At 68.2% G+C, this 20,601-nt stretch overlaps 2 protein-coding genes across 2 annotated transcripts; both read right to left on the bottom strand.

Annotated features, from left to right (window-relative positions):
• Positions 1–1,397: 1,397 nt before the first annotated feature.
• APC2 (APC regulator of Wnt signaling pathway 2) lies at positions 1,398–10,999 on the bottom strand. The gene is made up of 14 exons (XM_075037785.1): positions 10,859–10,999; positions 10,647–10,737; positions 10,405–10,573; positions 10,226–10,334; positions 10,015–10,128; positions 9,388–9,465; positions 8,604–8,696; positions 8,139–8,523; positions 7,878–7,973; positions 7,603–7,742; positions 7,438–7,515; positions 7,239–7,355; positions 6,943–7,157; positions 1,398–6,855 (listed from the first exon to the last, which is right to left on the bottom strand). The coding sequence occupies exons 1-14, from the start codon at positions 10,997–10,999 to the stop codon at positions 1,398–1,400; spliced, it is 7,284 nt and encodes a 2,427-aa protein (XP_074893886.1).
• Positions 11,000–17,892: 6,893 nt separating this feature from the next.
• Positions 17,893–19,934, bottom strand: RPS15 (ribosomal protein S15). The gene is made up of 4 exons (XM_075037784.1): positions 19,821–19,934; positions 19,358–19,443; positions 18,900–19,134; positions 17,893–18,059 (listed from the first exon to the last, which is right to left on the bottom strand). The coding sequence occupies exons 1-4, from the start codon at positions 19,821–19,823 to the stop codon at positions 17,946–17,948; spliced, it is 438 nt and encodes a 145-aa protein (XP_074893885.1). The 5' UTR covers positions 19,824–19,934; the 3' UTR covers positions 17,893–17,945.
• Between the last annotated feature and the right edge of the window lie 667 nt (positions 19,935–20,601).

Here is a 20,601-nt window from a genome sequence, read left to right as displayed (position 1 = left end):
CCCTGGTGTCTCCCTGGCCCCCGTGTGTACCTCTATGGCCCCGCTGCGCATCCCCATAGCCCCGGTGCAACTCCCCAGAGCCCCTCGCTATGTCCCCACACCCCCCCGGGTGTACCCCTGTGTCCCCTGCACATGTCCCCATCGTCCCATGCATGTCCCTGCAGCCCCCGCCATGGCACTGGTATGTGTGTGGGGGGGCCATATGTCACCCCATCCAAAGCAGGCAGCGAGCCATAGGGTGGGAGGACGGGGAGACACCCAAGGGGTTGGGGAGCACCTGGATGGGGGGGGTCCCACGGCAGCTCATCCCACTCCCTGGGGCTGAGGCGTTTCTCGCACACCCCAATCTCGGCCGGCTGGCAGCAGGAGCAGGGGCATCCCCGGTACGTTGGGGCTGGAAACCCCTGTGCTCGTGGGCGTAATCCAGTCCTCGATGGACTCGTGTCCACGGCCCGCGGGGATGCGCCGGGATCCTGGCTGTGAGCTGGGATGGGGCTCTTCCACCCCAGGGGTGGGAGGCTGGGGGGCTGCGGGTGGGGGTAAGGGGCCCCAGACCCTTTCCTAGGGGTTGGGCACCCCAGTGCTGGCTCAGCACCCCATCCCCTCCCAGGGCAGCTCCCCAGCCCGGTGATGTGACCCTGCGAGCAGCCCCCCGGGACAAGCCCGTCGGGACCCCGACCGCCCACCAGCGAGCCCCTGCCCAGCTCCCCCCGTGCCTTTTCCACCCGATGCCACCTTGAACCAGTGCAAGCACCACAGCTGCAGGTTACCCATTAGCAATCAATCAGCCACGCAGCTTAATTAGGAGCCTCCAGCAGCACAAATGGGGGGTCCTGGCTCCCGTCTCCCCACGGCCACATGCTCTCCCCCTACGAAGCCTCTCCCTGCGTTCCCTTCCCCCCCCATTAATAAATGAGCTGTGGTTGCCGGCAGAGCCGGGTGTTGGTGCCGAGACAAGCTGAAGCATGCGGCGGAGACCTGGCGTTGGGGCGCGGCGTGCCGACTCCCCGGCGTGCAGGATCAGGCCCTGGTTCAGCCTCTGCCCGAGGCAGGCGAGCAGGATGGGGGCACATGGGGACACGGCCTCCCCTTGGCTTGTCCCGGGATGTCCATCGGTGGGAAGAGATGGCCGTGGAGACTCACCCCAGGCTGGGGCATCAGCCCTGGCTCCGGCACCCGGTGGGTCTCCCCGGCTCTGCCCGGTCCTCAGCACTGAGAACCGTGATGCTCCAGTACAGCAAGACCCCAACCAGGGCAGGCAGCGGGTTGGGGTGACTTGCCGGTCCCCGGCGGTCCCGCATCACCATTTCCCCCCTCCCCAGCACAGCCCTGGCCAGCTCCCGTGGGGCAGGGGAGTGTCGTGGGACCTTTGCCGGGGCTTCATCCGCGGCAGCTGCTCAAGCTTGGATTTTCTCCACCGCCTTGTCCGCCACCACCGTCACCGCCATGGGGCTGGGGACGTAGTTGAAGGGGGTGACGCGGGCGGCTCTGCTCGGGGAGCCGTGCCGGCTGGCGGGGAAGGTCCCGGCGGCTGCCTCATGGCCGAAGGAGATGGGCAGGGCGGTCTTGGCGGGGGCCGGAGCTTCGCCATCGCAGGCGGCGCGGGGGTGTGGAGGTCCCTCGCGGGTCTCCAGCGTGGGAGAGGTGCTGGAGTTGGTCTTGGCGGCGGAGAAGTCCTCGGTCTGCACCACGGCGTCGCTGGTCTTCCTGGGGCTGGGGGTGCCGGGACGCTCCTCCTCGCCGGCACTTGCCAGCGGCAGGGCGGAGGAAGGCAGCGTGCTCTTGAGGATGTGGGGGATGTCTTCGTCCCGAATCCTCCGCCAGGTGCCCTTCATTACCACCACCGGCGGCTTTGCCGGCTGCCCGCCGGGGACCGCCTCGGTCTGCTGCCGCCGTGCCGAAGCCTCGGAGCGGGCAGAGAGGACGGAGGAAGGGCTGCCCGTCCTCCGCGCCACGCTGATGTTGGGTGAGGACGAGTACCTCTTGAAGGGCTCGGGCGCAGGGATGCTGGTCTTCACCGGCAGCCGGGACGGGCTCTCGGAGCTGGTCCTCCGTGGCGGCTTGACCCCGGCGGGGACTTTGCCACCGGGCTGGGCTCTGGGGACGAGGGGCCGTGGGCTGGGGGCCGCCGGCTTGGCCGCCTTGAGCTCCTCGCAGCGGGAGGAGCAGAGGAAGACGGCCGGGAGGGCGGCACGGCTGCGCTGCGGGGAGGCTCGGCGAGGCAGCGAGGCCGCCGGCTGCGGCGGGGAGAGCTCGGCGCGGTGCCGCAGCAGCAGGCTGGAGGATTCCTTGATGAAGGTGAGCTGGCGCAAGAAGCCAGAGCGGTCTGAGTCGCTCCCGCTGGAACGGGCGGACGACATCCGCACCAGGTTGAGCCGGCTGCCCCCCGGCCCCCCGCTGCCCCGTGCCTTGCCGCCATCCACCCGCTCCTCCAGCACCGGCATGGTCCCCCGGCCCGGCAGCACCTTCCTGCTGGGTTTCTGCATGAAGGGGATGCGGACGGGTGACTTCTGCGTCTTGGACTGCTTGGGCGCCGGGGACTTGGGGGCTGGGGCTCTGGCTGGGGGTCCCGGCAGGGAGGACGAGCCGCCCGCCTTGCCCGTGGCTGGGTTACCCTGCTTGGCGAGCTGGGAGGGCGACGGCAGCTTCTTGGGAGCGTGCTGGGAGGGGGTGGAGGTGCGGGAGGAGCCGGAGGAGGGGGGTCCCTTGCCGATGCGGGCGGGCGGCGTGGTGCTCCTCTTGGGCAGCGCCAGGTCCCCGGTTTCGGGGGGTTTGCCCAGCCGGTGCAGGCTCCGCGAGCGCTGCTGGCTCAGGGAGAGGTTCTTGGCCGGCGGCGCCTCGGGCTTCGCCGCGGGGCTTTTCTTCGGGGTGGCCCTCGGGCTGGGGCCGTCCTTGGCCAGGTTGGGCATGTAGATGACGGTCCTGCCGCGGAAGACCACGGGCAGGTTGGGCACCGGTTTGGTGGGCGCCGGGCTCCGCTCCGCCCTGGCGCTTCCACGGCCAGCGGGACGGGCACCCGGCGCATCCTTCCTCTCCGGGCGGCTCTTGCTGTGCTCCCTCCTCGCCGCATCCCGGCCAGCCGCGCTGCCGGCTCGCTTCTTCTCCTGCCTGCCCAGGGAGAGCTGCAGGGTGGACCCGACCGAGAGCCCCGACACGAAGGAGAGGATGGAGTCGGACTCAGAGGAAGGCTCCCGCGAGAGGGAGGCAGCAGCCTGGTGCAGCCAGGTGACGATGGAGTTGGCGCCCTCCTGGATGGCTTGCCACTCCACGCTGTCCAGGTCCGAGCCCCGGTCGGAGCCGGTGTCTTCGGCAGGGCAATGCCTCGCCTCCGCTTTCCGCTCCCTCCCGCCGGCACCCGGCGGCTTCTGCTTGCGCTCCGCCATCCTCCGGCGAGCCGAGGGCCGCCGGCGCTTGGGCATGGCCGAGCCGATGCACTTCTGCAGCAGGTCGTCCTCCGAGTTGAGGCTGGGGGAGCTGGGGGAGCCCCCCTGTGCTTGCCCCGCCACCGTGGCCGACCGCGGCCGGGGGGCTTTGCCGCAGGGCTGGCTCCGCTCCTCGCCGTCGGAGAGGTTGGCGTCGCTCAGGGAGCTCATGGAGGAGCTGAGGGAGTAGCACGGCGGCGTCTCGTCGGCGATGAGGTTGTTCTGCGGCTTCGCCTTCGCCGGCCGGGGACCGGGCTCAGGTTCGTTCCGGGGGACGGAGCCACCCCAGCGCTCCCTCCTGGGCGCCCGGCTGGGCTGGGGTCTGCTGCCGGACGCCTCCCTGCCCGCCTCGGGCAGCTCGTCCGAGTCGTGCTCGTAGAAGCAGTAGACGGCTTCCTCCGTCGGGGTGGTGTGGCACAGCGACTGGAAGGCCACCCCGTCCTCCCGGGCAGCATCCTTCCTCGCGGGGGGACCACCGGTCCTCCCCACCTCCAGCTCCAGGCTGGGTCCGCTCTTTGCGGGGGGCTGGCCCCGCTTCCCCTCCCCGCCTTGGCCGCGGCTCAGCCCCGCTTTCCCCTTGCAGGCTGAGCTGAGCCGGGCAGGCGCCGAGCTGCCGGAGGCGGCTCTCCTGGCCGGGATGGTGCCGGCGCTGGCCGCCTCGCGGTGCCCCTCGGGTAGGACCCCCGCCGGGCACCCCATCCCCGGGCCGTGAGGGTGCTCAGCCTCCTCGGCAGCCGGGTAGCGCAGGGTCTCATCGCTCAGCGAGGCGGCGCTGGAGAAGTTGACGGGGGTCCCGTCGGCCGAGTCGGTGAAGGAGTCGTCGTCCTTGAAGAGGTCGCGGGCGGTGGCACGCAGGTGCTTGGGGACACCGGGGTGTGCGTGGGCTGGCACCAGCATGTAGACAGGGACGTGCACGGGTTTCTTCGTCTGGGGGTGCAGGACCTGACCGGAGAGCAGGGAGGTCTTCACCTTGCGGAATCGGGAGGGCATGGCGGAGCTGATGCACTCCTTCAGGATCTCGATGTCGTCGTCGTCGGGGGGCTCGGGGCGGTCGGCCCGCCGCCGGCCCTCCAGGTACCGCTCCTCCCGCCGCTCCTCCCGCTTCTCGTGAGCCACGAAATTCAGGCTGTTCTTCTCTGGGAAGGTGGGCATCAGCTTGAGCTCCACGTCCTTCTGGACATAGTGCTCGTGGAGGGGCAGGGCGCTCAGGCTGGAGGCGCAGGAGAAGTTCTCGTTGGGCTTCTCCACCGTGAAGTAGACCATGGAGTCCAGGTCCTGGGGCAGCTGGAAGCGCTCCTTGAAGTCGGTGATCTCCATGAACTTCTTGACGTTGTTTTCCCATTGGATGTTGAACTGGCTGGTCTCCTTCTCCGGCTGGCAGCCCAGCTCGAAGAGGGGTGTCTTGCTGCGGCTGGGCGGCATGGTCTGCCCAGGGCTGTCGGGCAGCTCGCTGGGACTGATGGTGCCGCTGATCATCTCACTGCAAGGGTCGCTCTGGATGGAGCTGGCGATGGAGGGGCTCTCGAAGCTGCCCAAGGAGCTGACGGAGCTGCAGCGGCTCATCACCAGTGGCGTCTCCTGGATGTAGTTCTCCGAGGAGCTCGAGGGCGTGAGGTCCTCCTGGCGTGATGGCGACGACTCCCGCAGGAAGATCTTGTCGCGCTTTGGGAAGGGGATGGTGATGGGCTGGGAGATCCCCACCAGCGTGGCCGGACCTGGATCTGCTGCCTTCTCCTTCTCCTGCCTCCCATCCTCACCTTCCCCATCCCCTTCCTCCATCTCCAGGATCTCCAGGGAGGAGTCACTGTCCAGGTCGTTCTCACTGTGGCTCTGCCCGTCCAGCACGTTGTCTGCCGAGGAGAGGGAGGAGAGGGAGCTGCACCGGGAGAAGCAGATGGGGGTATCCTCCACCGAGTACTTCTGCACCGACTCCTGCTCCGCCATGGCCGGCGGGTGGGCGGGCAGCTTCTCCGGGATCTTGCTCAAGGTCTCGGCCGTCTGCAGCAGCGTGGGGGGGAGCCAGGCTTGCTTTCTGCCCAGGAGGGAGGGGTGGTGGCCGGCGCCGGTGGCCGCGTTGCTCTTGGCCAGGGTCTCGAGCAGGGGGACGTGCTGGTAGGACGGGGAGAGTTTGATGGTGCGGACCTGGGGGTCGGGGGAGAGCTTGCTGCCCGCCTCCTTCTTCCACTCGGGCTCCTTCTCCAGCACTTTGGGGCTGGGGAAAGTCACCGTCTTCTTGGCCCGTTCAGGCAGGTCTCGCTGCTCCGGCTTGTCCGGTTCGGCTGGGTCCTTGCCCTTGAGCACGGGGGGTTCGACCCGCTCCAGCTTGCTGCCCAGGATGCTCTTGAGGTCGAGCCGGCTCGGCCGCTTCTGGTACCGCTGCAGCTCATCCCGGTAGTCGAGGAAGGCGGCTCTGGTGCAGGGCTTCATGTGCTCCTTGGTGCAGTAACCGTCGCTGGTGCTGCCGCTGTTGAGGCTGTCGTTGGACAGGCTGGTGTAGGCGGTCTTCAGCCGCAGCAGCGTGTGCGCCCGGCTCAGGCTCTCCCGCTTGGCAAAGCCACCGGCATCCGAGAGGCGGCACGGCGAGCAGGACTGGGCGCGCGCCTCGTGCACCTCCTCGGGGCCGTACTGCCAGTCCAGGCAGTGGTCCTCCGAGCTGAGGCTGAAGCTGTCATCTGAGGATGTGTGCATGGTAGAGATGTCCTCCACCAACTTGTCAATCTTGGCCACCGTGCTAGAGATCTTGTTGGCCAACTTCTCGGCGGCCAGCGAGACATCATCTTCCGGCAGCGGCAGCTTCTTGGGCTCGGCCGGTTTGCCGCTGCCGTCCTTCTCCGGCTCCGGGCATCGTCTCTGTGCCAGCGCCCGGGGCAGCGCCTGTCCCTGCAGGAAGGAGGAGTTGAGGAACATGGACAGGACAGAGGCGCTGGCCGTCTCCACACCGGTGGAGACGTTGGGCACCTCATCATCATCGAAGCAGCCGGAGTCGGAGGCATAGTCCTTCACCAGGCTCTCCATGTGCCGCGTCGGCTTCTTTACGCTCTGGCTCTTCAGGCTCTGCTTCTCCATGGTGTCGAAGGTCTCGGCCAGGTGCTTGGCATCCAGCTCGGCCTCCAGCGCCTTCTGCTTGCGCATGTAGAGCGAGGGCATGCAGGAGCCCGGCGAGACGACGGCGGTGTCCTTGTACTTGGGGGGCCGGTTGGTGAGGAGGTTGCGGAGAGCAGCCGCGCTGCCCATGGCGATCATCTTGTGCTTGGAGTGGATGAGGTTGCGCAGCATGCTGACCGCCCCCAGGTCCCAGAGCAGCTCCTGGTCGCGGGGGCTGCGGGCAGACAGGTTCCAGAGGGTGCCGCAGGCGTTGCTGACGATGGTGAGGCTGTGCGAGCGCAGGTGCTGCAGCAGCGTCTGCAGGCAGTTGTGGTCGCGGAGCACCTGCCTGCGGGGACAGGAGGGACCCTCGGCCGTCAGGACCGTCCCTGACCCCCCCTCCCCGCCGCCTTCCCCACCCCACGGCGGCCGTCACCTGTAGTCCTCCCGCGTGGCGACGAGGCTGGAGACGTTCCTGAGGATGCCGCCACCGCTCTCAATGATGGCCAAGGAGTTGCTCTGGCACTTGTAGGTGAGGGTGCTCACCAGGAACCCCAGGGCTCCCTCCACCCCGCAGATGGCGGCTTTGTTCTCCGTGCTGTGCGCCGACAGGTTCCACAGCGCGCTCAGGACGCTCTTCAGCGTAGACTCCTGTCCCGGGGGGGGGACGCGCAGCCCCATCAGACCCCGTCCGGTCACCCCGGTGCCCGCTCCCACCGCCCCGGCGCTCACCTTGCCGGCGTGCAGCGCGCACCGCGTCAGCCCGGTCACGCTGCCCACCTCCCGCAGCACCTTCTTGCTGTTAATGTCGGCCCGCCAGGAGAGGTTCCTCAGGATGCTGGAGACCACCTGGGAGGGCAAAGCGGGGTGGGTGGGCACAGGCACCGTCCCCCTCCCCGGGAGAGCCCCCCACCGTGCCGCCGGCACCCACCTGGTGCAGCTCCTCGCTGTCAGAGCCCAGCTGAGCCACGATGGCTTCCATACAGCCGCGGCGGGAGCACAGTGTCGCCTGCGGGGAGGATGAGGGTGATGAGGGTGATGCCGCGGACCCCCCAGCCCCGCTCCCCACCCTTCGCCCCCCCCCCCCCCCCAGGACCTTGTTGACCACGTCGCCGAAGGTGAGGTTGGTGAGGGCCATCCCCGCGTAGCGCCGCAGAGCCAGGTTGAGGGGGTCGCTCGTCATCTTGTGCATCTCGTAGTCCACCTGCAACAGCTCAGCCACCGCCTGCAGCCCGCCTGCGGGACGGGAGAGGGGATGACTCGGGCAAGGAACCCCCCCACGGCACCCCCCTCCCCAGCACTGCTGCTATTGCACCGGTGGGGAGGGATGCCTGCGGTGAACCGGGGATGGAGCCCCCACCCCGGGCTCACCCAGCTCGTTCATGGCCCGCCGGTACTCCTCGTCGAAGGAGAGCTTCATGATGGCGCAGGTGGCCTGGCAGATCTGGGGCTCGATGGGCACCGGCGCTGCGGGGAGAAGGGGGGGGCGGGGGTCAGCCCTGGGGTCTGGCACCGACAAACCCCCCCCCCCATGGCCCGCCACCTCTGGCACACAGGGATGCTCACAGCCGTGCGCACCGCCACGCACGTGTGTACACGCACGCTGGCAACCCCGTTTGCCCCCCCCCGTACCCGTGCTGCCGTCGGGGCCTCTGCCCCCGTCTCTGCTCTGCATCTGCAGCCAGTCCCAGCAGGTCTCCGAGTAGGAGCGGATCTGCTCCAGCACGTGCAGCACCCGCATCTCCTTTTTGGCCTGACCCTCGTCGGGCTGGGAGAAGACGATGTTGTGGAGGGCGGCGTTGGCACGCATGCGGGCGTCCTTGGCGCTGGCGGGGCTCTCGGGGGGCCCTGGTTCACCGTCCGAGTCGTGCAGGATTTGGATGAGCAAGGGCAGGCAGCCCGACTTGCGCATGGCCAGGCAGCTCTCCTGCGAGCTGGACATGGCCAGCAGCGTGCGGGACATGTCGTCCTTGTCCCGCGTGGCCAGCATGGACAGGAGCCAGAAGACCACCTCCACCTGCGGGAGGGGGACTCGGGGTTACGCACGGCCACCCCCCCCCCCGCCACGCAGCCCACCCCTGCGCGGCTGCCCCTCACCTTGCTGCTGCCCAGGCTGTTGCCCCCCTCCTCGGGGTGGGTCGGGGGGTCCAGGCTGCCGTCCCCCTCCATGCCCGGCACCTTCCCGCAGAGCTGCGGAGACGGGGGGCAGGTGGGAGTGGGCTGCAACGCGCCGCTCTCGCTCCCCCTGCCCGCCTGCTCCCCGCTTTTCAGGAGCCCGCTGGTGCCATTAAACCTGGCAGCGTTTCCCAGTCTTTGCAATTGTTGCTTTCGTCAATGCCAGGGTTGTATTTTAAGCCCGAATCGGGGCTGATCGGGGAAGGGGGGGGGGGAGCCGCCACAGCAGCAGGCTCGGGAAGGGAAGAGCGTGGGCGAGGCGAGCGGCGCGGGCAGCGTGGAGCGTGCCGGGGCCGAACCCACGGAACTTGCTTGCGTGGGTCGGCGATGGAGGGGCCGCGCGAGATGCGGGGCTGGCTGGGGCGATGGCGGGGCTGGGGAGTGATGGAGGGGCCGGAGATGATGGAGGAGATGTGGGCGACGGCAGGGCCGTGGGATTATGGAAGGAGCAGAGATGACGGCGGGGCCGTGGCGATGGCGGGGTGGCCGGCAGATGCTGCGGGAGCCACGGCGCCCGCCCGCCGTGGCCTACTTCTCGTCTCCATGGCAACTGCCCATTTCATGGTGCCCGAGCCACACAAAGCCCCGGCTGTGCCGCGCTGGCGGGTGACTGGGACACGGTGGGGACAATGGCGGGGGCCTGGCGCCTGGCCCCCCCTCCTCCACCCTCCCCAGGCTCCATCGACTCCAGCCCCGTCCCCGCTACCTGCGGCTCCGGCTGCTGCACCTTGTCCTGCGCCTCCATCAGCTCTTTGTCGATCTGCTCCAGCCGGGATGCCCGGATCTGGGGGGGCAGAGCAGGTGTCAGCGAGGGCTGGGACCCCCCCCCCCGCCCTGGGACCCCCAGCACCCTCAGAGCCAGGCGTGATGGTGCACGGGGCTGGGTGCGACAGTGCGCAGAGGCGATGCAAACGTGCAAGGAGCTGGGTGCAAGTTGCTGGGTGCAAGGAGCTGGGTGCAACGGTGCAAGGAGCTGCATGCGAGAGTGCAAGGAGCTGGGTGCAACGGTGCAAGGGGCTGGTGCAAGGAGCTGCGTGCGAGAGTGCAAGGAGCTGGGTGCAACGGTGCAAGGGGCTGGTGCAAGGGTGCAAGGAGTTGTGTGAGAGTGCAACGAGCTGGGTGCGAGAGTGCACAGATCTGCGTGCAAGGTTGCACGGTGCCGGGTGTGAGGTTGCACGGTACGGGGTGCACGGGGCTGGGCGTGAGGATGCGTGGCACTGGGTACAAGGGTGGCACACAGGGTTGAGTCTGTTGGGAGGGGGCAGCTGGACCCCCCCAGGCGCAGGATGGGAGGTGCGAATCGGGGAAGGGACGGCTCCCACCCCCCCCCGACCTGCGCTCGCTGCACCATCTCGTCGGCCGTCCCGAAGCGCTCCTCCATCAGCGAGCGAATGTGCTGGGCTTCGAACTCCAGCTGCTGCCGGATGAGATCCATCTGCATGGAGAACTGGGGGGCAGCAGAATGGGGGGGGACAGTGTGAGGGGGGCAGGGTCCTGCCCGCACCCTGGATCCCGGGGGGTGTTCCAGGATGCCCCCCACTCACCGTCTCCACGTGGGGCAGCTCATCCAGGCGTGTGGCCAGGCTCTGCAGCTGGGCATAGTACCACACCTTCTCCTTCTCCTCCTTCTCGATCTCGCCCAGCAGAAAGCACCTGGGGGGGGGGGGAGACCCATCAGTGCTGCCCCCGGCCCCGTGCATCCCCCCCGACCCCCGGCCATCACCTCTCCCGGTCGAGCTCCTCCAGCAGCCGGAGGGTGGCTCTGCCCAGGTCCCCGGCACCGTCCCGGTGAGGTGCGGGTGGTGGTGGGCTGTCCTCGGCGCTGCGCCCTGCTCCGGCCGCCTCCGGGGCGAACTTGAGGTTGTAGAGGCTGGTGATGTCCATCTGCAGGGCTGGGGAGGGGGACAGCGGCGTGAGGGTGGGCTTGGAGGGGGGACCCCCTCCCCACTTTGCCCGGGCGCCCACCTTTCAGCTGGTCCAGGACCTCCGTCTGCCCCGAGGACACCATGACCCGCGCCTCCTGCTCCAGCTTGCCCTGGAGGTGCTTCAGGACCTCCTAAAACAGAGATGGAGCCATCGGGGCAGGGGGAAACGCGGAGAGAAACCCCCCGTGTGCCCTTCCCCGCAGCCCCAGGACGGGATGTGTGTCTCCCCCCCGCCGCCGGGCTTGTCCTCACCTTCATGTCCGAGGTCTCATTCTCCAGCTTGGAGAGGTGGTTGGAGTTGTCCTCCAGCTCCCGCCGGAGGTGGCTGTTCTCCTTCTTCAGCGCCTCCACCTGCCGCACCAGCTGGTCGTACGAGGCGATGGAGCCGGACATCTTCACCTCCTCCAGCGCCTGCGGTGCGGAGCGGGGGGGTGGAGGTGGGCACACCCCGAGGTTCTACCTTCAGCCTGCCCCACAGCACCCTCGCTGCACCTCCCCAGAACCCCCCCACCTGAGGACCACAGCCCAGGGGACCCACCACCACCCACGGCCCCCCCCCAGGGAGGGGGCAGGCTGCCCTGGCAAGACCTGGTGCCCCCCAAAGCCTTCCAGAAGGGACATCCCCAGCACGGAGCGGGCATCCGTCCCCGTACCCCTACAGGCGGGCAGCCCCGGGCCCCCCCCAACCCCCTGCCAGCCCTTGCCTGATTTCCATCTTCTGCAGCAGCTCAGCCCTTCTCTCCCTTCCCCCTTTGTCTCGCTTTTGTCTTCTCCTTCTCTGAACCATCTCCCGCTTCCCTCCCTCCCGCAGCAGGACCAACCCCAGCCCCCCCCAGCAGCACCCCCGGCCCCTTTCTCCCCCTCCAGCCCCCCCCAAACCCCCTGTCCCCCCCCCAGCTGGCCTCGGCCCCCCCAAACCTCCTCCTTGCCGCAACACCCGCGGCCGCCCCTCGCACCTGCCGGGGGGACGCACGCGGCACCGGCACATGCGGACATGGGGGGGGGGGACGGGGACGGGGACCCCTCGTCACCACCCCAGCGGGTCAGGCTGGCGGCCGAGAGCGCGACGGCCCCGCGCCGCCTTCGTCAGCGCCACGTGTGTTCACGAGTGTGCGTGCAATGGGTGTGCACAGATGGGGGGGGGTTGCACAGCGGAGGCGGGGGGGGGCCTTCTCCCCCCACCCCACTGTACCCCCCCCGGCTCATCCCTCCCCGCAGCCCCTGCAGGGCTGGGGCAGGATCGGGCCCGTCCCCCCGCCGCAGCGGGGTCAGGGACGGTGGCTGCCCGGGGCAGCGGCAGAGATCGATCCCCCAGCACCATCCGTGTCCCTGCCCACCCAAAGCTCTCCTGCGGCGGCTCCCGAAAGCTCCGGGGTCTCTCTGCCTCCGCCAGCCCTTTGCGGGGAGGGTCTAGCCCCCCCCTTTGCAGCACAAAGGCCCCACCAGACAGCGGTGGGACCCAGCACCCTCCCCAAGGCCCCACCGATGTCCTTCCCACCCCAGGATCCATCCTGGCCCCCATCCTAAACTTCTCCCTCATCCCCGCACCCCACAGCGGCTGGGGGACCCCCCCATTCTGCCCCGAGCTGGGTCCCACTGTGGGGTGTGCCTCCCCCTCCCCACCACCCAGCTCTGCCCACGCCGTGCCGCGGCCAGCCACGCTTCTGGAGGGAGACAAAGACACCACGGCGCAAATCCCCCCCCCACCGCTGCCCAGGCGGCAAATAACCCCCCAGGAGAGAAATAACCCCTGGGAGGGCTGGGCGGGGGGGGTGAGGGTGGGGGAGCAAGGGGTGGGAGGCAGCAAAGGGATGGTGGGGATGAGGGATGCAGGATCAGGACACAGGCTGCAGATCCGGGATGCAGGACGGACAATGAGGGATGCAGGAGGGAGGATACGGGATGCTGGAGGATGGGTGAGGGATGTGGGATGCAGGCTGAGGGATGCGGGATGAGCACGGCCTCCCGTTGCTACGGCGACAGCGGATGGAGCAGCGCAGGAGGGTCCCTGGTCCTTCCCGAGCACCCACCAGACACAGGGCTGGGGGGGGGTTCAGCACTGTGGGACACAGCGGGGTGAGGATGAAAGCCGGGGGCTCCCGCACCTGCGGGGGAACACGTCCCCACCCCCCCCAGCACCCCAAACCTCTCAGCGCTGACCGAACTGCTCAGAGTGAGGAGTGTGTCCCCCGGCTCAGCTGGCGGTGGGTGCTGATTGAGCCCCCTCCCACGGGGCTGCCCACGGGGTGTCCCCACCCTGCGCGATGCCGGGGTGCTCCGGCCGCCCGCCCCACGGTGCTGTGTCATGCTGCAGCAGGTCAGGACTGGCTGGGACATTTGGCTGCTGGACACCCCAGGCAGTACATGGCACCGGCCTCATTGGATGAGGCAGAGGGAAACTGAGGCACGAGGCCGTTCCCCCCCCACACCCCCGGGACCCCCATCCCCACAGCTCTGTGGTGACAGCTTTGATTTGCAGGGGGTGGGATGCTGCTGGGGCAGAGAGCGGCTGGAAGTGCCTGGGGGCTGCTGCAGCCCCTCAGCGGGGCGGTGGCCGGTCTGTGGCCCCCCCCAGCTCCAGGGGGGGCTGTCAGTGCAGTTGCAGGGCTGGGACACCCCACAGCACCAGCTCACCCACCAGCTTCAGCCCAGCTCCTGCCCTTCTCCCGCCCTGGCCAGGGGAGCCTGGGGAGGGGCAGGGGGTTGATGGAGGGGGGTGTCTGAGCTCTGGACCCCCCCCGGGTCCCCTGGCAGGGACGGCCGAGCGCAGCGGCCCGCAGCAGCGCTGGGCATCTGCAGCCTGTGGGGAGGGGCTGGCGCGGCTGCACCTGCATTTGCGAAGCGTCTAGACACAACGGGGAAGGGGGGGCCAGGGCTGCGGGAAGCGGGGGGCCAGGGCTGCAGCTACGTTCTCGCAGCCCACGCTCTGGCACCGTGACGGTCACTGTCCCGCGGGACCCAGTGGTCCCCCCCCCACCCACGGGCTGTTGGGGGCTCTGCGGCGCGTGGCCGGGTGTCAGGCAGGGCCGTGGGCTGCCGTGGGCGCACCCTGGGGGGATGCGATGGCTCGGGGTCCTGGGGACCCGGCTCTTCCGACACCCAAGAGCTGCCCCTCTCTGCTCAGGGCACCCCGGCACTGGCCGAGGCCACTGGTGGGGCCTGGATCCACCCGGCAAGGTGCCGGGGGGGCAGATGCTGCAGCAGATACAGCGGGTGGAGAAGCGGCATCTGCGCTGCCCACCGCACCGCGCTGCCCACCGCACCGCACCGTGCCGCCCACGGCACCCAGCACCGCTCCCCGCGCTGCCCTGTCCTCCCCTGCACGGTCCAAACCGCTGCATCAGCCTTTTGCACCGCATTGCCCACCGCACCGTACCGCCTCGGCCTGGGCAGGGCTGGGGGGACCCCTGCGCCCCACGCACCCCGTGCCCCCCCCCCCCGCACCCCTCGGCTCCCTCCAGCCGGGTGGCGGCACTGGGGATGGGGACAGGGATGGGGACAGGGACCGCGGTGGTCCCCAGCACCGCAGCATCAGCCGAGCGCAGCCGCCTCCGACAGAAGCCACATCTGAGCCCCCGACCGGCTGCGGCCCCCGGAGCCCCCGGGGACGTTAAACAAACAGCGTGTTGTCGCCAGCTCCTGCTGATCGACCCGGCCCCGGGGACCCCCGACCACAGCAAACCCCCCCCAGGGAGCACCAGGCTGGCCCCAGGCACACAGCCCCCCGGCACGGCTGCGGGGCGGCACCGGCACGTGTGGGGCACACGCAGGGACATATATGGGGGAACATGCAGGGACATACATGGGGGCACACGCAGGGACATACATGGGGGAACATGCAGGGACATACATGGGGGCACATGCAGGCACATAGATGGGGGCACACGCAAGGACGCTGGCACAGGGGACCTGCTCCCTCCCCACACTCAGCATCCGACCCCCCTGCAGCACCCATGTCCCTCCCACGCCCCCGCACAGCAGCTGCTCCCACGCACACGCACATGTGCACACGCGTGCACACGCGCACGTATGCTGTGTGCACGCGCACATCACGGCCCTTAGACAAATGTAGGGCCCTGGCAGGGCGAGTGCTGGGGTCTCCTGTGCCCCCAGCAGAGACCTCCATGCAGGGACCCCCTCCTAGGGCCAGCCCCCCACCCAAACCCATGGGCAGGGCAGCTGTGGGGATGGGCACTGGGGCCGGAGGGTGGGGGACAGCACCCACCCAGCACCCCACATCCAGGGGTGGCTGGGGACACCCTTGCCTGGGGACACGGCACTGGGACCCATGGGATCCCCCACCCCTGGGTGGGGTTGAGGTGCTGGTTTAGAGGCCGAGATTTTTGAGGGGCAGGTTTGGGGGGGGGGGAAGCTGGGATGTGGATTTGAGGCTGTGGGTTTGGGGGTCCGGGTCCGGGGCTCAGCCCCAGCCCCCCGGAGCAGCCCCGCCGGGGTGGTTTGGGTGAGGAGCATCGGGAGGGGCTCCACGGGGAGCTGGGGGGGGGGGGAGATGCTGCCACCCCAGCAGTGACCCCCCCAGCCGCGGGCCCCGCTGCCCCCCATCCCCCTGCCCGCAGGGTGGGAATGGGGATGGGATGGGGATGGGGATGGGATGGGGATGGGGATGGGGATGGGGAGAGGGATGGGATGGGGGCGGTCGGTGCTGCCCCCCCCGCCCGGGGGCTCCCAGCAGAGCCCCGGCATTGTCCGGCCTTTGTCCCCGCGGCCGGGGATGCGGGGGCTAAATGCTGCCCGACCCCCCCCAGACCCCCGATCCCCCCCCCAGGGCTGGACCCGCGCCCCCCCCCATGCCGGCACATTCAGCGCAGCCGGGGCCGGGGGCACCCTCTGCCGCGGGGGGGGGGGGGGGGAGCAGATCGGGGCCCCCCCCGGCCTCATCCAGCCCCTCCGCAACCCGGCACCGCACCCCGATCCCCCCCCTCCTTCCCCCGGTCCCCGTCCCGCTCCCCATCCCCGGTGGCTGCAGCGACCGGAGCCACCGGGACCCCCCCGGGGGTGCCCGTTGGGGGGGTCCGGGGGGTGCCCGGGGTGGGATGGGGGGGCAGGTGCGGCCGTACCTCATCCCCGGCGGCGGCGGCGGCGGCGCGGAGCTGGGCGAGGAGCCGGCGCGGCCCCGAGCAGCCGCATCCCGCCCCCGCCCCCCCCCGCCGCTCCCGGTCGGGATTTTCCAGCGGCGCCGCGGCCGGGAGAGGGCGGCGGCCGAGGGGGGGGGGTCCCCGCGCCTTCCCCCCCCCCCCCTCCCCGGGGATGAGTCGGGGCGGGGGGAGAAGGGACCCCCGCGCTGATGGGGGAGATCTCCATGAACCCCCCCTCCCAAAAAAAAAACCCCAAACGTTGGGGGTTGCAGGATCTGCCCCGTTGCTCCTGTCCTGGGGCCAAATCTGACCCCCCCCCCTCGCCCCCAAGCCGTCCGGGGCTGTCACCATGTCTGGGGGGATCAGCCCTGGGGGTGGTCACACTCTGCCCGGTGCGGGGCTGAGCCTGGCATCACCCCGGGAGGAGCGGGACCCCAGGAGGAGCGGGACCCCCAGCCGATCAGCCCCCCCCCAGCCAGGAGCATCGAGCAGGGCCCAGCTGGACACAACATGGGGTCACATCCAGCCCCAGGCCTGATCCTGCTGCTCTGCCCGTGACCTGTGCCGTGCACCACGACGGCACCACGCACACCAAGGCCACCGGCACCCACCGCCTGGCTGGGGTGGCCTGGCTCTCCCCCAGGGGCGTGGGGACAGGGCTGGGGGCTGAGGGTGCACCTCCGGCCTCGACCAGGCCGAGTGACCCCAGCCCTGTCCCCCCATGCCAGTGGGAGCCACACAAGGACCCTCAAGGTCACATTTTTTGAACAAAAGGGACCCTGAGCTCCGTGATGGGAGATCTTCCCTGAAGGACAAATGGCCCCGGCCGTGCCACAGCATCACCAGGGAGCAGGAAAGGGCTGGTGGGTGTTTAAAAGACCCGAAAGCCTGGCGCCAGGTGCCAGGAGACCCCCTAACACATTCAGGGCCAGCGGCAGGGACGTGCCAAAACCACCCCTTGAGCTCAGCATGTCCCAAAGCCCCCGGGCACAGCCCCCGCTGCCACCCTCCCCTGACAACAGCCTGCACCAATCCAACCAGAGCCTGGGGCTGGTGCTGAGCCCAGCCGCTCCTGGTGCCAAGGCCTTGCAGGGCAAAGGCATGGCTTCTCGGTCCCGATAAAACCAGGATGAGACCATCAGAGCATTTGCCACCATCTCAGCTGTGCGCCTGCGTGACTGCCCGCCTGAAGGTCGCGAGGTTTTCCCAGCGCAGCTTGTGCCAAAACCCATCCATCACCACAACGCTCGAGACGTGCCGGGGCAGGGTGGTGGTGTTGGTGCTGAAAGGGGTGACACAAGGAGCAAAACCAGAGACAAGCACGCCAGGAGCCGCGGGGACAGTGACAAACAGCCCCTGGCTTTGCAGAGCATGGCAGTGCCGGGGCCCCCATCACCGCCGCCAGGGCTGGAGACTTGGCCCGGGGGTTTTTGGAGAGGCCACCGCCTCAAAACGCTCCTCAGAGCTGGGGACACCGGCCATCCCTGTCCCGGTTCCCTGGCACTGACAGCAGCTCTCGGCTCAGCCATCGGGTGCTGGCCGGCTTCCCTTGGCCTCGGCCCAGGACCTGGGGGCACTGGATCATCCATCTGCCCCGGATCATCCACCCTGTACTGAAGAGCAGCTTCTCCCCCCAGAATCACTAGGGGAAACGTTCCTCCCTCTCAGCCCAAGCTGCGAACCACCAGCTCACCGCCCCCCGCCCCAGCCACCACCACTCTTGAGCCAACAAGACACTAAAAGCCTCTGGAATCCACAAATCTAAGATGAGAAAATAATTGCTTGGGATCTCGGTGTCCTTGGCAGCCTCCCCACCAGGAGCGGGGCTGGCTCTGAAGCCCTGGGAACCAACCCACCTCTCAATTTGGCAAGCACATCCTTTGTCACCTGCCTGGGGCAACGCAAACATCGCTCAAAATGAAATTAAATAGATGGAAGTGCCATAAAATAACATGGAAGTGCCATTTGCCACTTCCCAGCAAAGCACAAGGAATTCTTCATCCACCAAACCCACTTGAAGAGAAGTGTTTGCTGGCTGTGTTGACCAAAAAGGAGTGCCAAAAAAAAAGAAAGGGAAACCTTCAGGAAAACATGAAATCGTGATTAAGTTTTGCTCGCTTGTGCCCCAGCCCGCAGCCCACCCCGACGTGAGCCCACAGCCCCGGGAACCGCAAGGCCAGGAAAGAAACAGCCGGGAGAAATCTCTTTATTTACACATAGAAAAGGCTCCCAGCAGCGCCTCGTTACTTCAGAGGGATGAACCTGGAGGAGTGGGTGGCACCGATGCCAGGCCGGCCGTGTTTCACTGGCTTGTATGTGATGGAGAATTCCCCCAGGTAGTGACCGATCATTTCAGGCTGGAAGGGAAAGAAGAGATCCATGTTGGAGGCAGTGACTTGGGCCAGCGGCACAGACCACAACCCCTCTCCCCAAACTGCCCCTGTGGCAGGTCGGGGACAGTCACAACCCTCATCCGTGTGCTGGCAGAAGCCCTGGTGCAGCCGGTTGTTCCAACAACGCCACGCGTGGAGCCAGGACTGCCTGCGGCATTGTCACTGTGTCCGGGCTCCTCCTGCGGTGGCCAGGGCCTGTGGCCAACGGGTGCTGCTGGTTTTGTGTGGGGCTGGAGGGCTTCAGCAGGATAAGGGGCTCCCTCTGCCCCCCAAGAGCCCCTGACCAGCACTGCACCTCCCGGGAGAAGGGGGACATAAGCCTCGGGGGCTTTTCGGTGCGCTTTCAGGTTGGATCTAACACCAGGTACAAACCGAAAGCGGCACTTAATCACACTAGTGGTATCAGGTCACACCACCCTGCAGGTTATTCCACTCCCAGAAAACCTCACGGATCTATTTCATCCGAAACAGGTGCCGGTGGGCAGGGAGCCAGGGCTGAGCACAGCCAGCACACGTCCCCGGCCCTCCTGAGGCAGCAGCACACACGTGCTCCCAACTGCCATGTTATTTCACTACGTCCAAGCCACACCAAAGCCCTGAGACCCCTCTGTGAGCAGCCCGTCCTCAGGACGGACGCTTTCAGGTGTCCCTCAGGGCCAGCTTTGCTCCAAGCAGGAGCCTCACCCTCCCCCTCAGACAGAGGGCAGGAGCAGGATTACAGAAAGCATTAAAAAACATAACGCAGATGTGTTCAGGATGCTCAGCTCGGAACCGAGCTGTTGGGATGCTGCTGTGACGCCTCACCTTGATCTCCACCTGGTTGAAGGTCTTGCCATTGTACACACCAACCATGCTGCCCACCATCTCGGGGAGGATGATCATGTCCCGCAAGTGGGTCTTCACCACCTCCGGCTTCTCCATGGGCGGTGCCTCCTTCTTGGCCTTACGCAGGCGCTTCAGCAAGGAGTGCTGCTTGCGGCGCAGACCCCGGTTGAGACGCCGGCGCTGTCGGGCGCTGTACAGCTGCATCAATTGCTCGCTGGAAGGGATGGAGAAACCGAGCCTGGAACGCAGCCCGCAGGGAGCCCACTCCCCCAGGGACCCCGCACTGGCAACGTTACCCACTCAAACAGCCCAGACAAGAAATTACAGAACCACCCAGCCAAAACACCATTTTTTTTCAGCTGCCCCAACCCGCAGAAACAGCCCCCAGCCCCCCAACCCCAGGCCGGGGGGGGCAGTGCCCCAATGACAGCTCTTACTAGGACATGTCGAGGAGCTGGTCCAGGTCCACCCCTCTGTAGGTGAATTTCCGGAAAGTTCGTTTCTTCTTCTGCTCCACCTCCGCCTGCAGCCGGGAGCACCGGGGAAGGGGGGAGGGGGGGTGTCAGGGCCGCCCAGACCCTCCTTCACCCCCCCCCACCCACGGGAAGGCCGCAGGCACCGAGTTCCGCAGGGCCCCCAAGCCGTCCCCCCTCCTCCCCTCCCCGGGTTCCTCAACGCCGCCGCCGGGCCCGGTCCTGGGGAAGCGGGCTCCCGCCGCTCTGAGGCCTAACCCGGCCGGGGCAGCTCCGGCCCCGGCAGGACCCAGGGGAGGGCAGCCCCCTGCCCCCCAGGGAAGAGACCGAGCCGTCCTCGGCGGCAGCGGCGGCCCCGGCTCCTGCGGGCCGCCCCCGCGGAGGATGGAGCCCGATTAGAGCCGCCAGCTCCCCCGCCCGCACCCACCATCTTGGCCGGGTCGCCTCGGAAAAGGCCGCGCTCGGGCCGGAAGCGGCGGATCTCGCGAGAGCTGCGGCGGGGCGGAAAGGGGCGGGAAGCCCCGCCCCCCGCAACGTCCGGCAGCGCTTCCGCCCTCACTTCCCTTAAAGGGGCCGCGCCCCGCGCTACTGTGGGGGGTCGGGTATAACGCGGGCGGGGGTGTGGGTTGGCGCTGGTGCAGAGAACGGCAACAGGGCGGAGCAGGGACACTCTGCTTTGGGACAGGGTCCTGTTTGAGGGACAGACCCTCCTCTTCCCCCCCAAACCCGCTCCTCCTTCCCCAGGGCAGATGGCGGGGGACACGTAGGGCAGAGAGGGGGGTCAGGAGCTCGAGGCAGAGCCCCAGGAGATAAACCGGAGAGATAAACGTTGCAGGAGGGATGCCGAAGTCACCTTCGCGGCACGGCTACTACCTGCTGCTGCAGCCACGCGCTGGACCTCGCCGCCGCATCCCTCGCCCAGCCTTCATCTTTCACCAATGCATCTTCGTCTTCCACTGCCTTCCTGCTTCCCACCAGGAGCCGGGCAGCTTTTCCAGCTCACGCTCCGAGAGGAAGGTTGAAAGCGAGGACAGACAGCTCATCTCTCGGCACAGGTCGATTGGGCGGAGATGAATTTCACACAGATGCAACGTCCTGCGCTAACCTGGAAGAGCTGGTTCTGCACAGAAGGTATCCATCTCCAAAACCTTTTATCTGAGAAGAGCTTGAAAGGTGGCAGAGCAGCAACAACTTCAGGCCTCCTTCTG

Source organism: Buteo buteo, chromosome 10 (genome assembly GCF_964188355.1).
Source record: "Buteo buteo chromosome 10, bButBut1.hap1.1, whole genome shotgun sequence".
Taxonomy (NCBI): Eukaryota; Metazoa; Chordata; class Aves; order Accipitriformes; family Accipitridae; genus Buteo; species Buteo buteo.
This window is presented reverse-complemented; position numbering and strand designations above follow the sequence as displayed.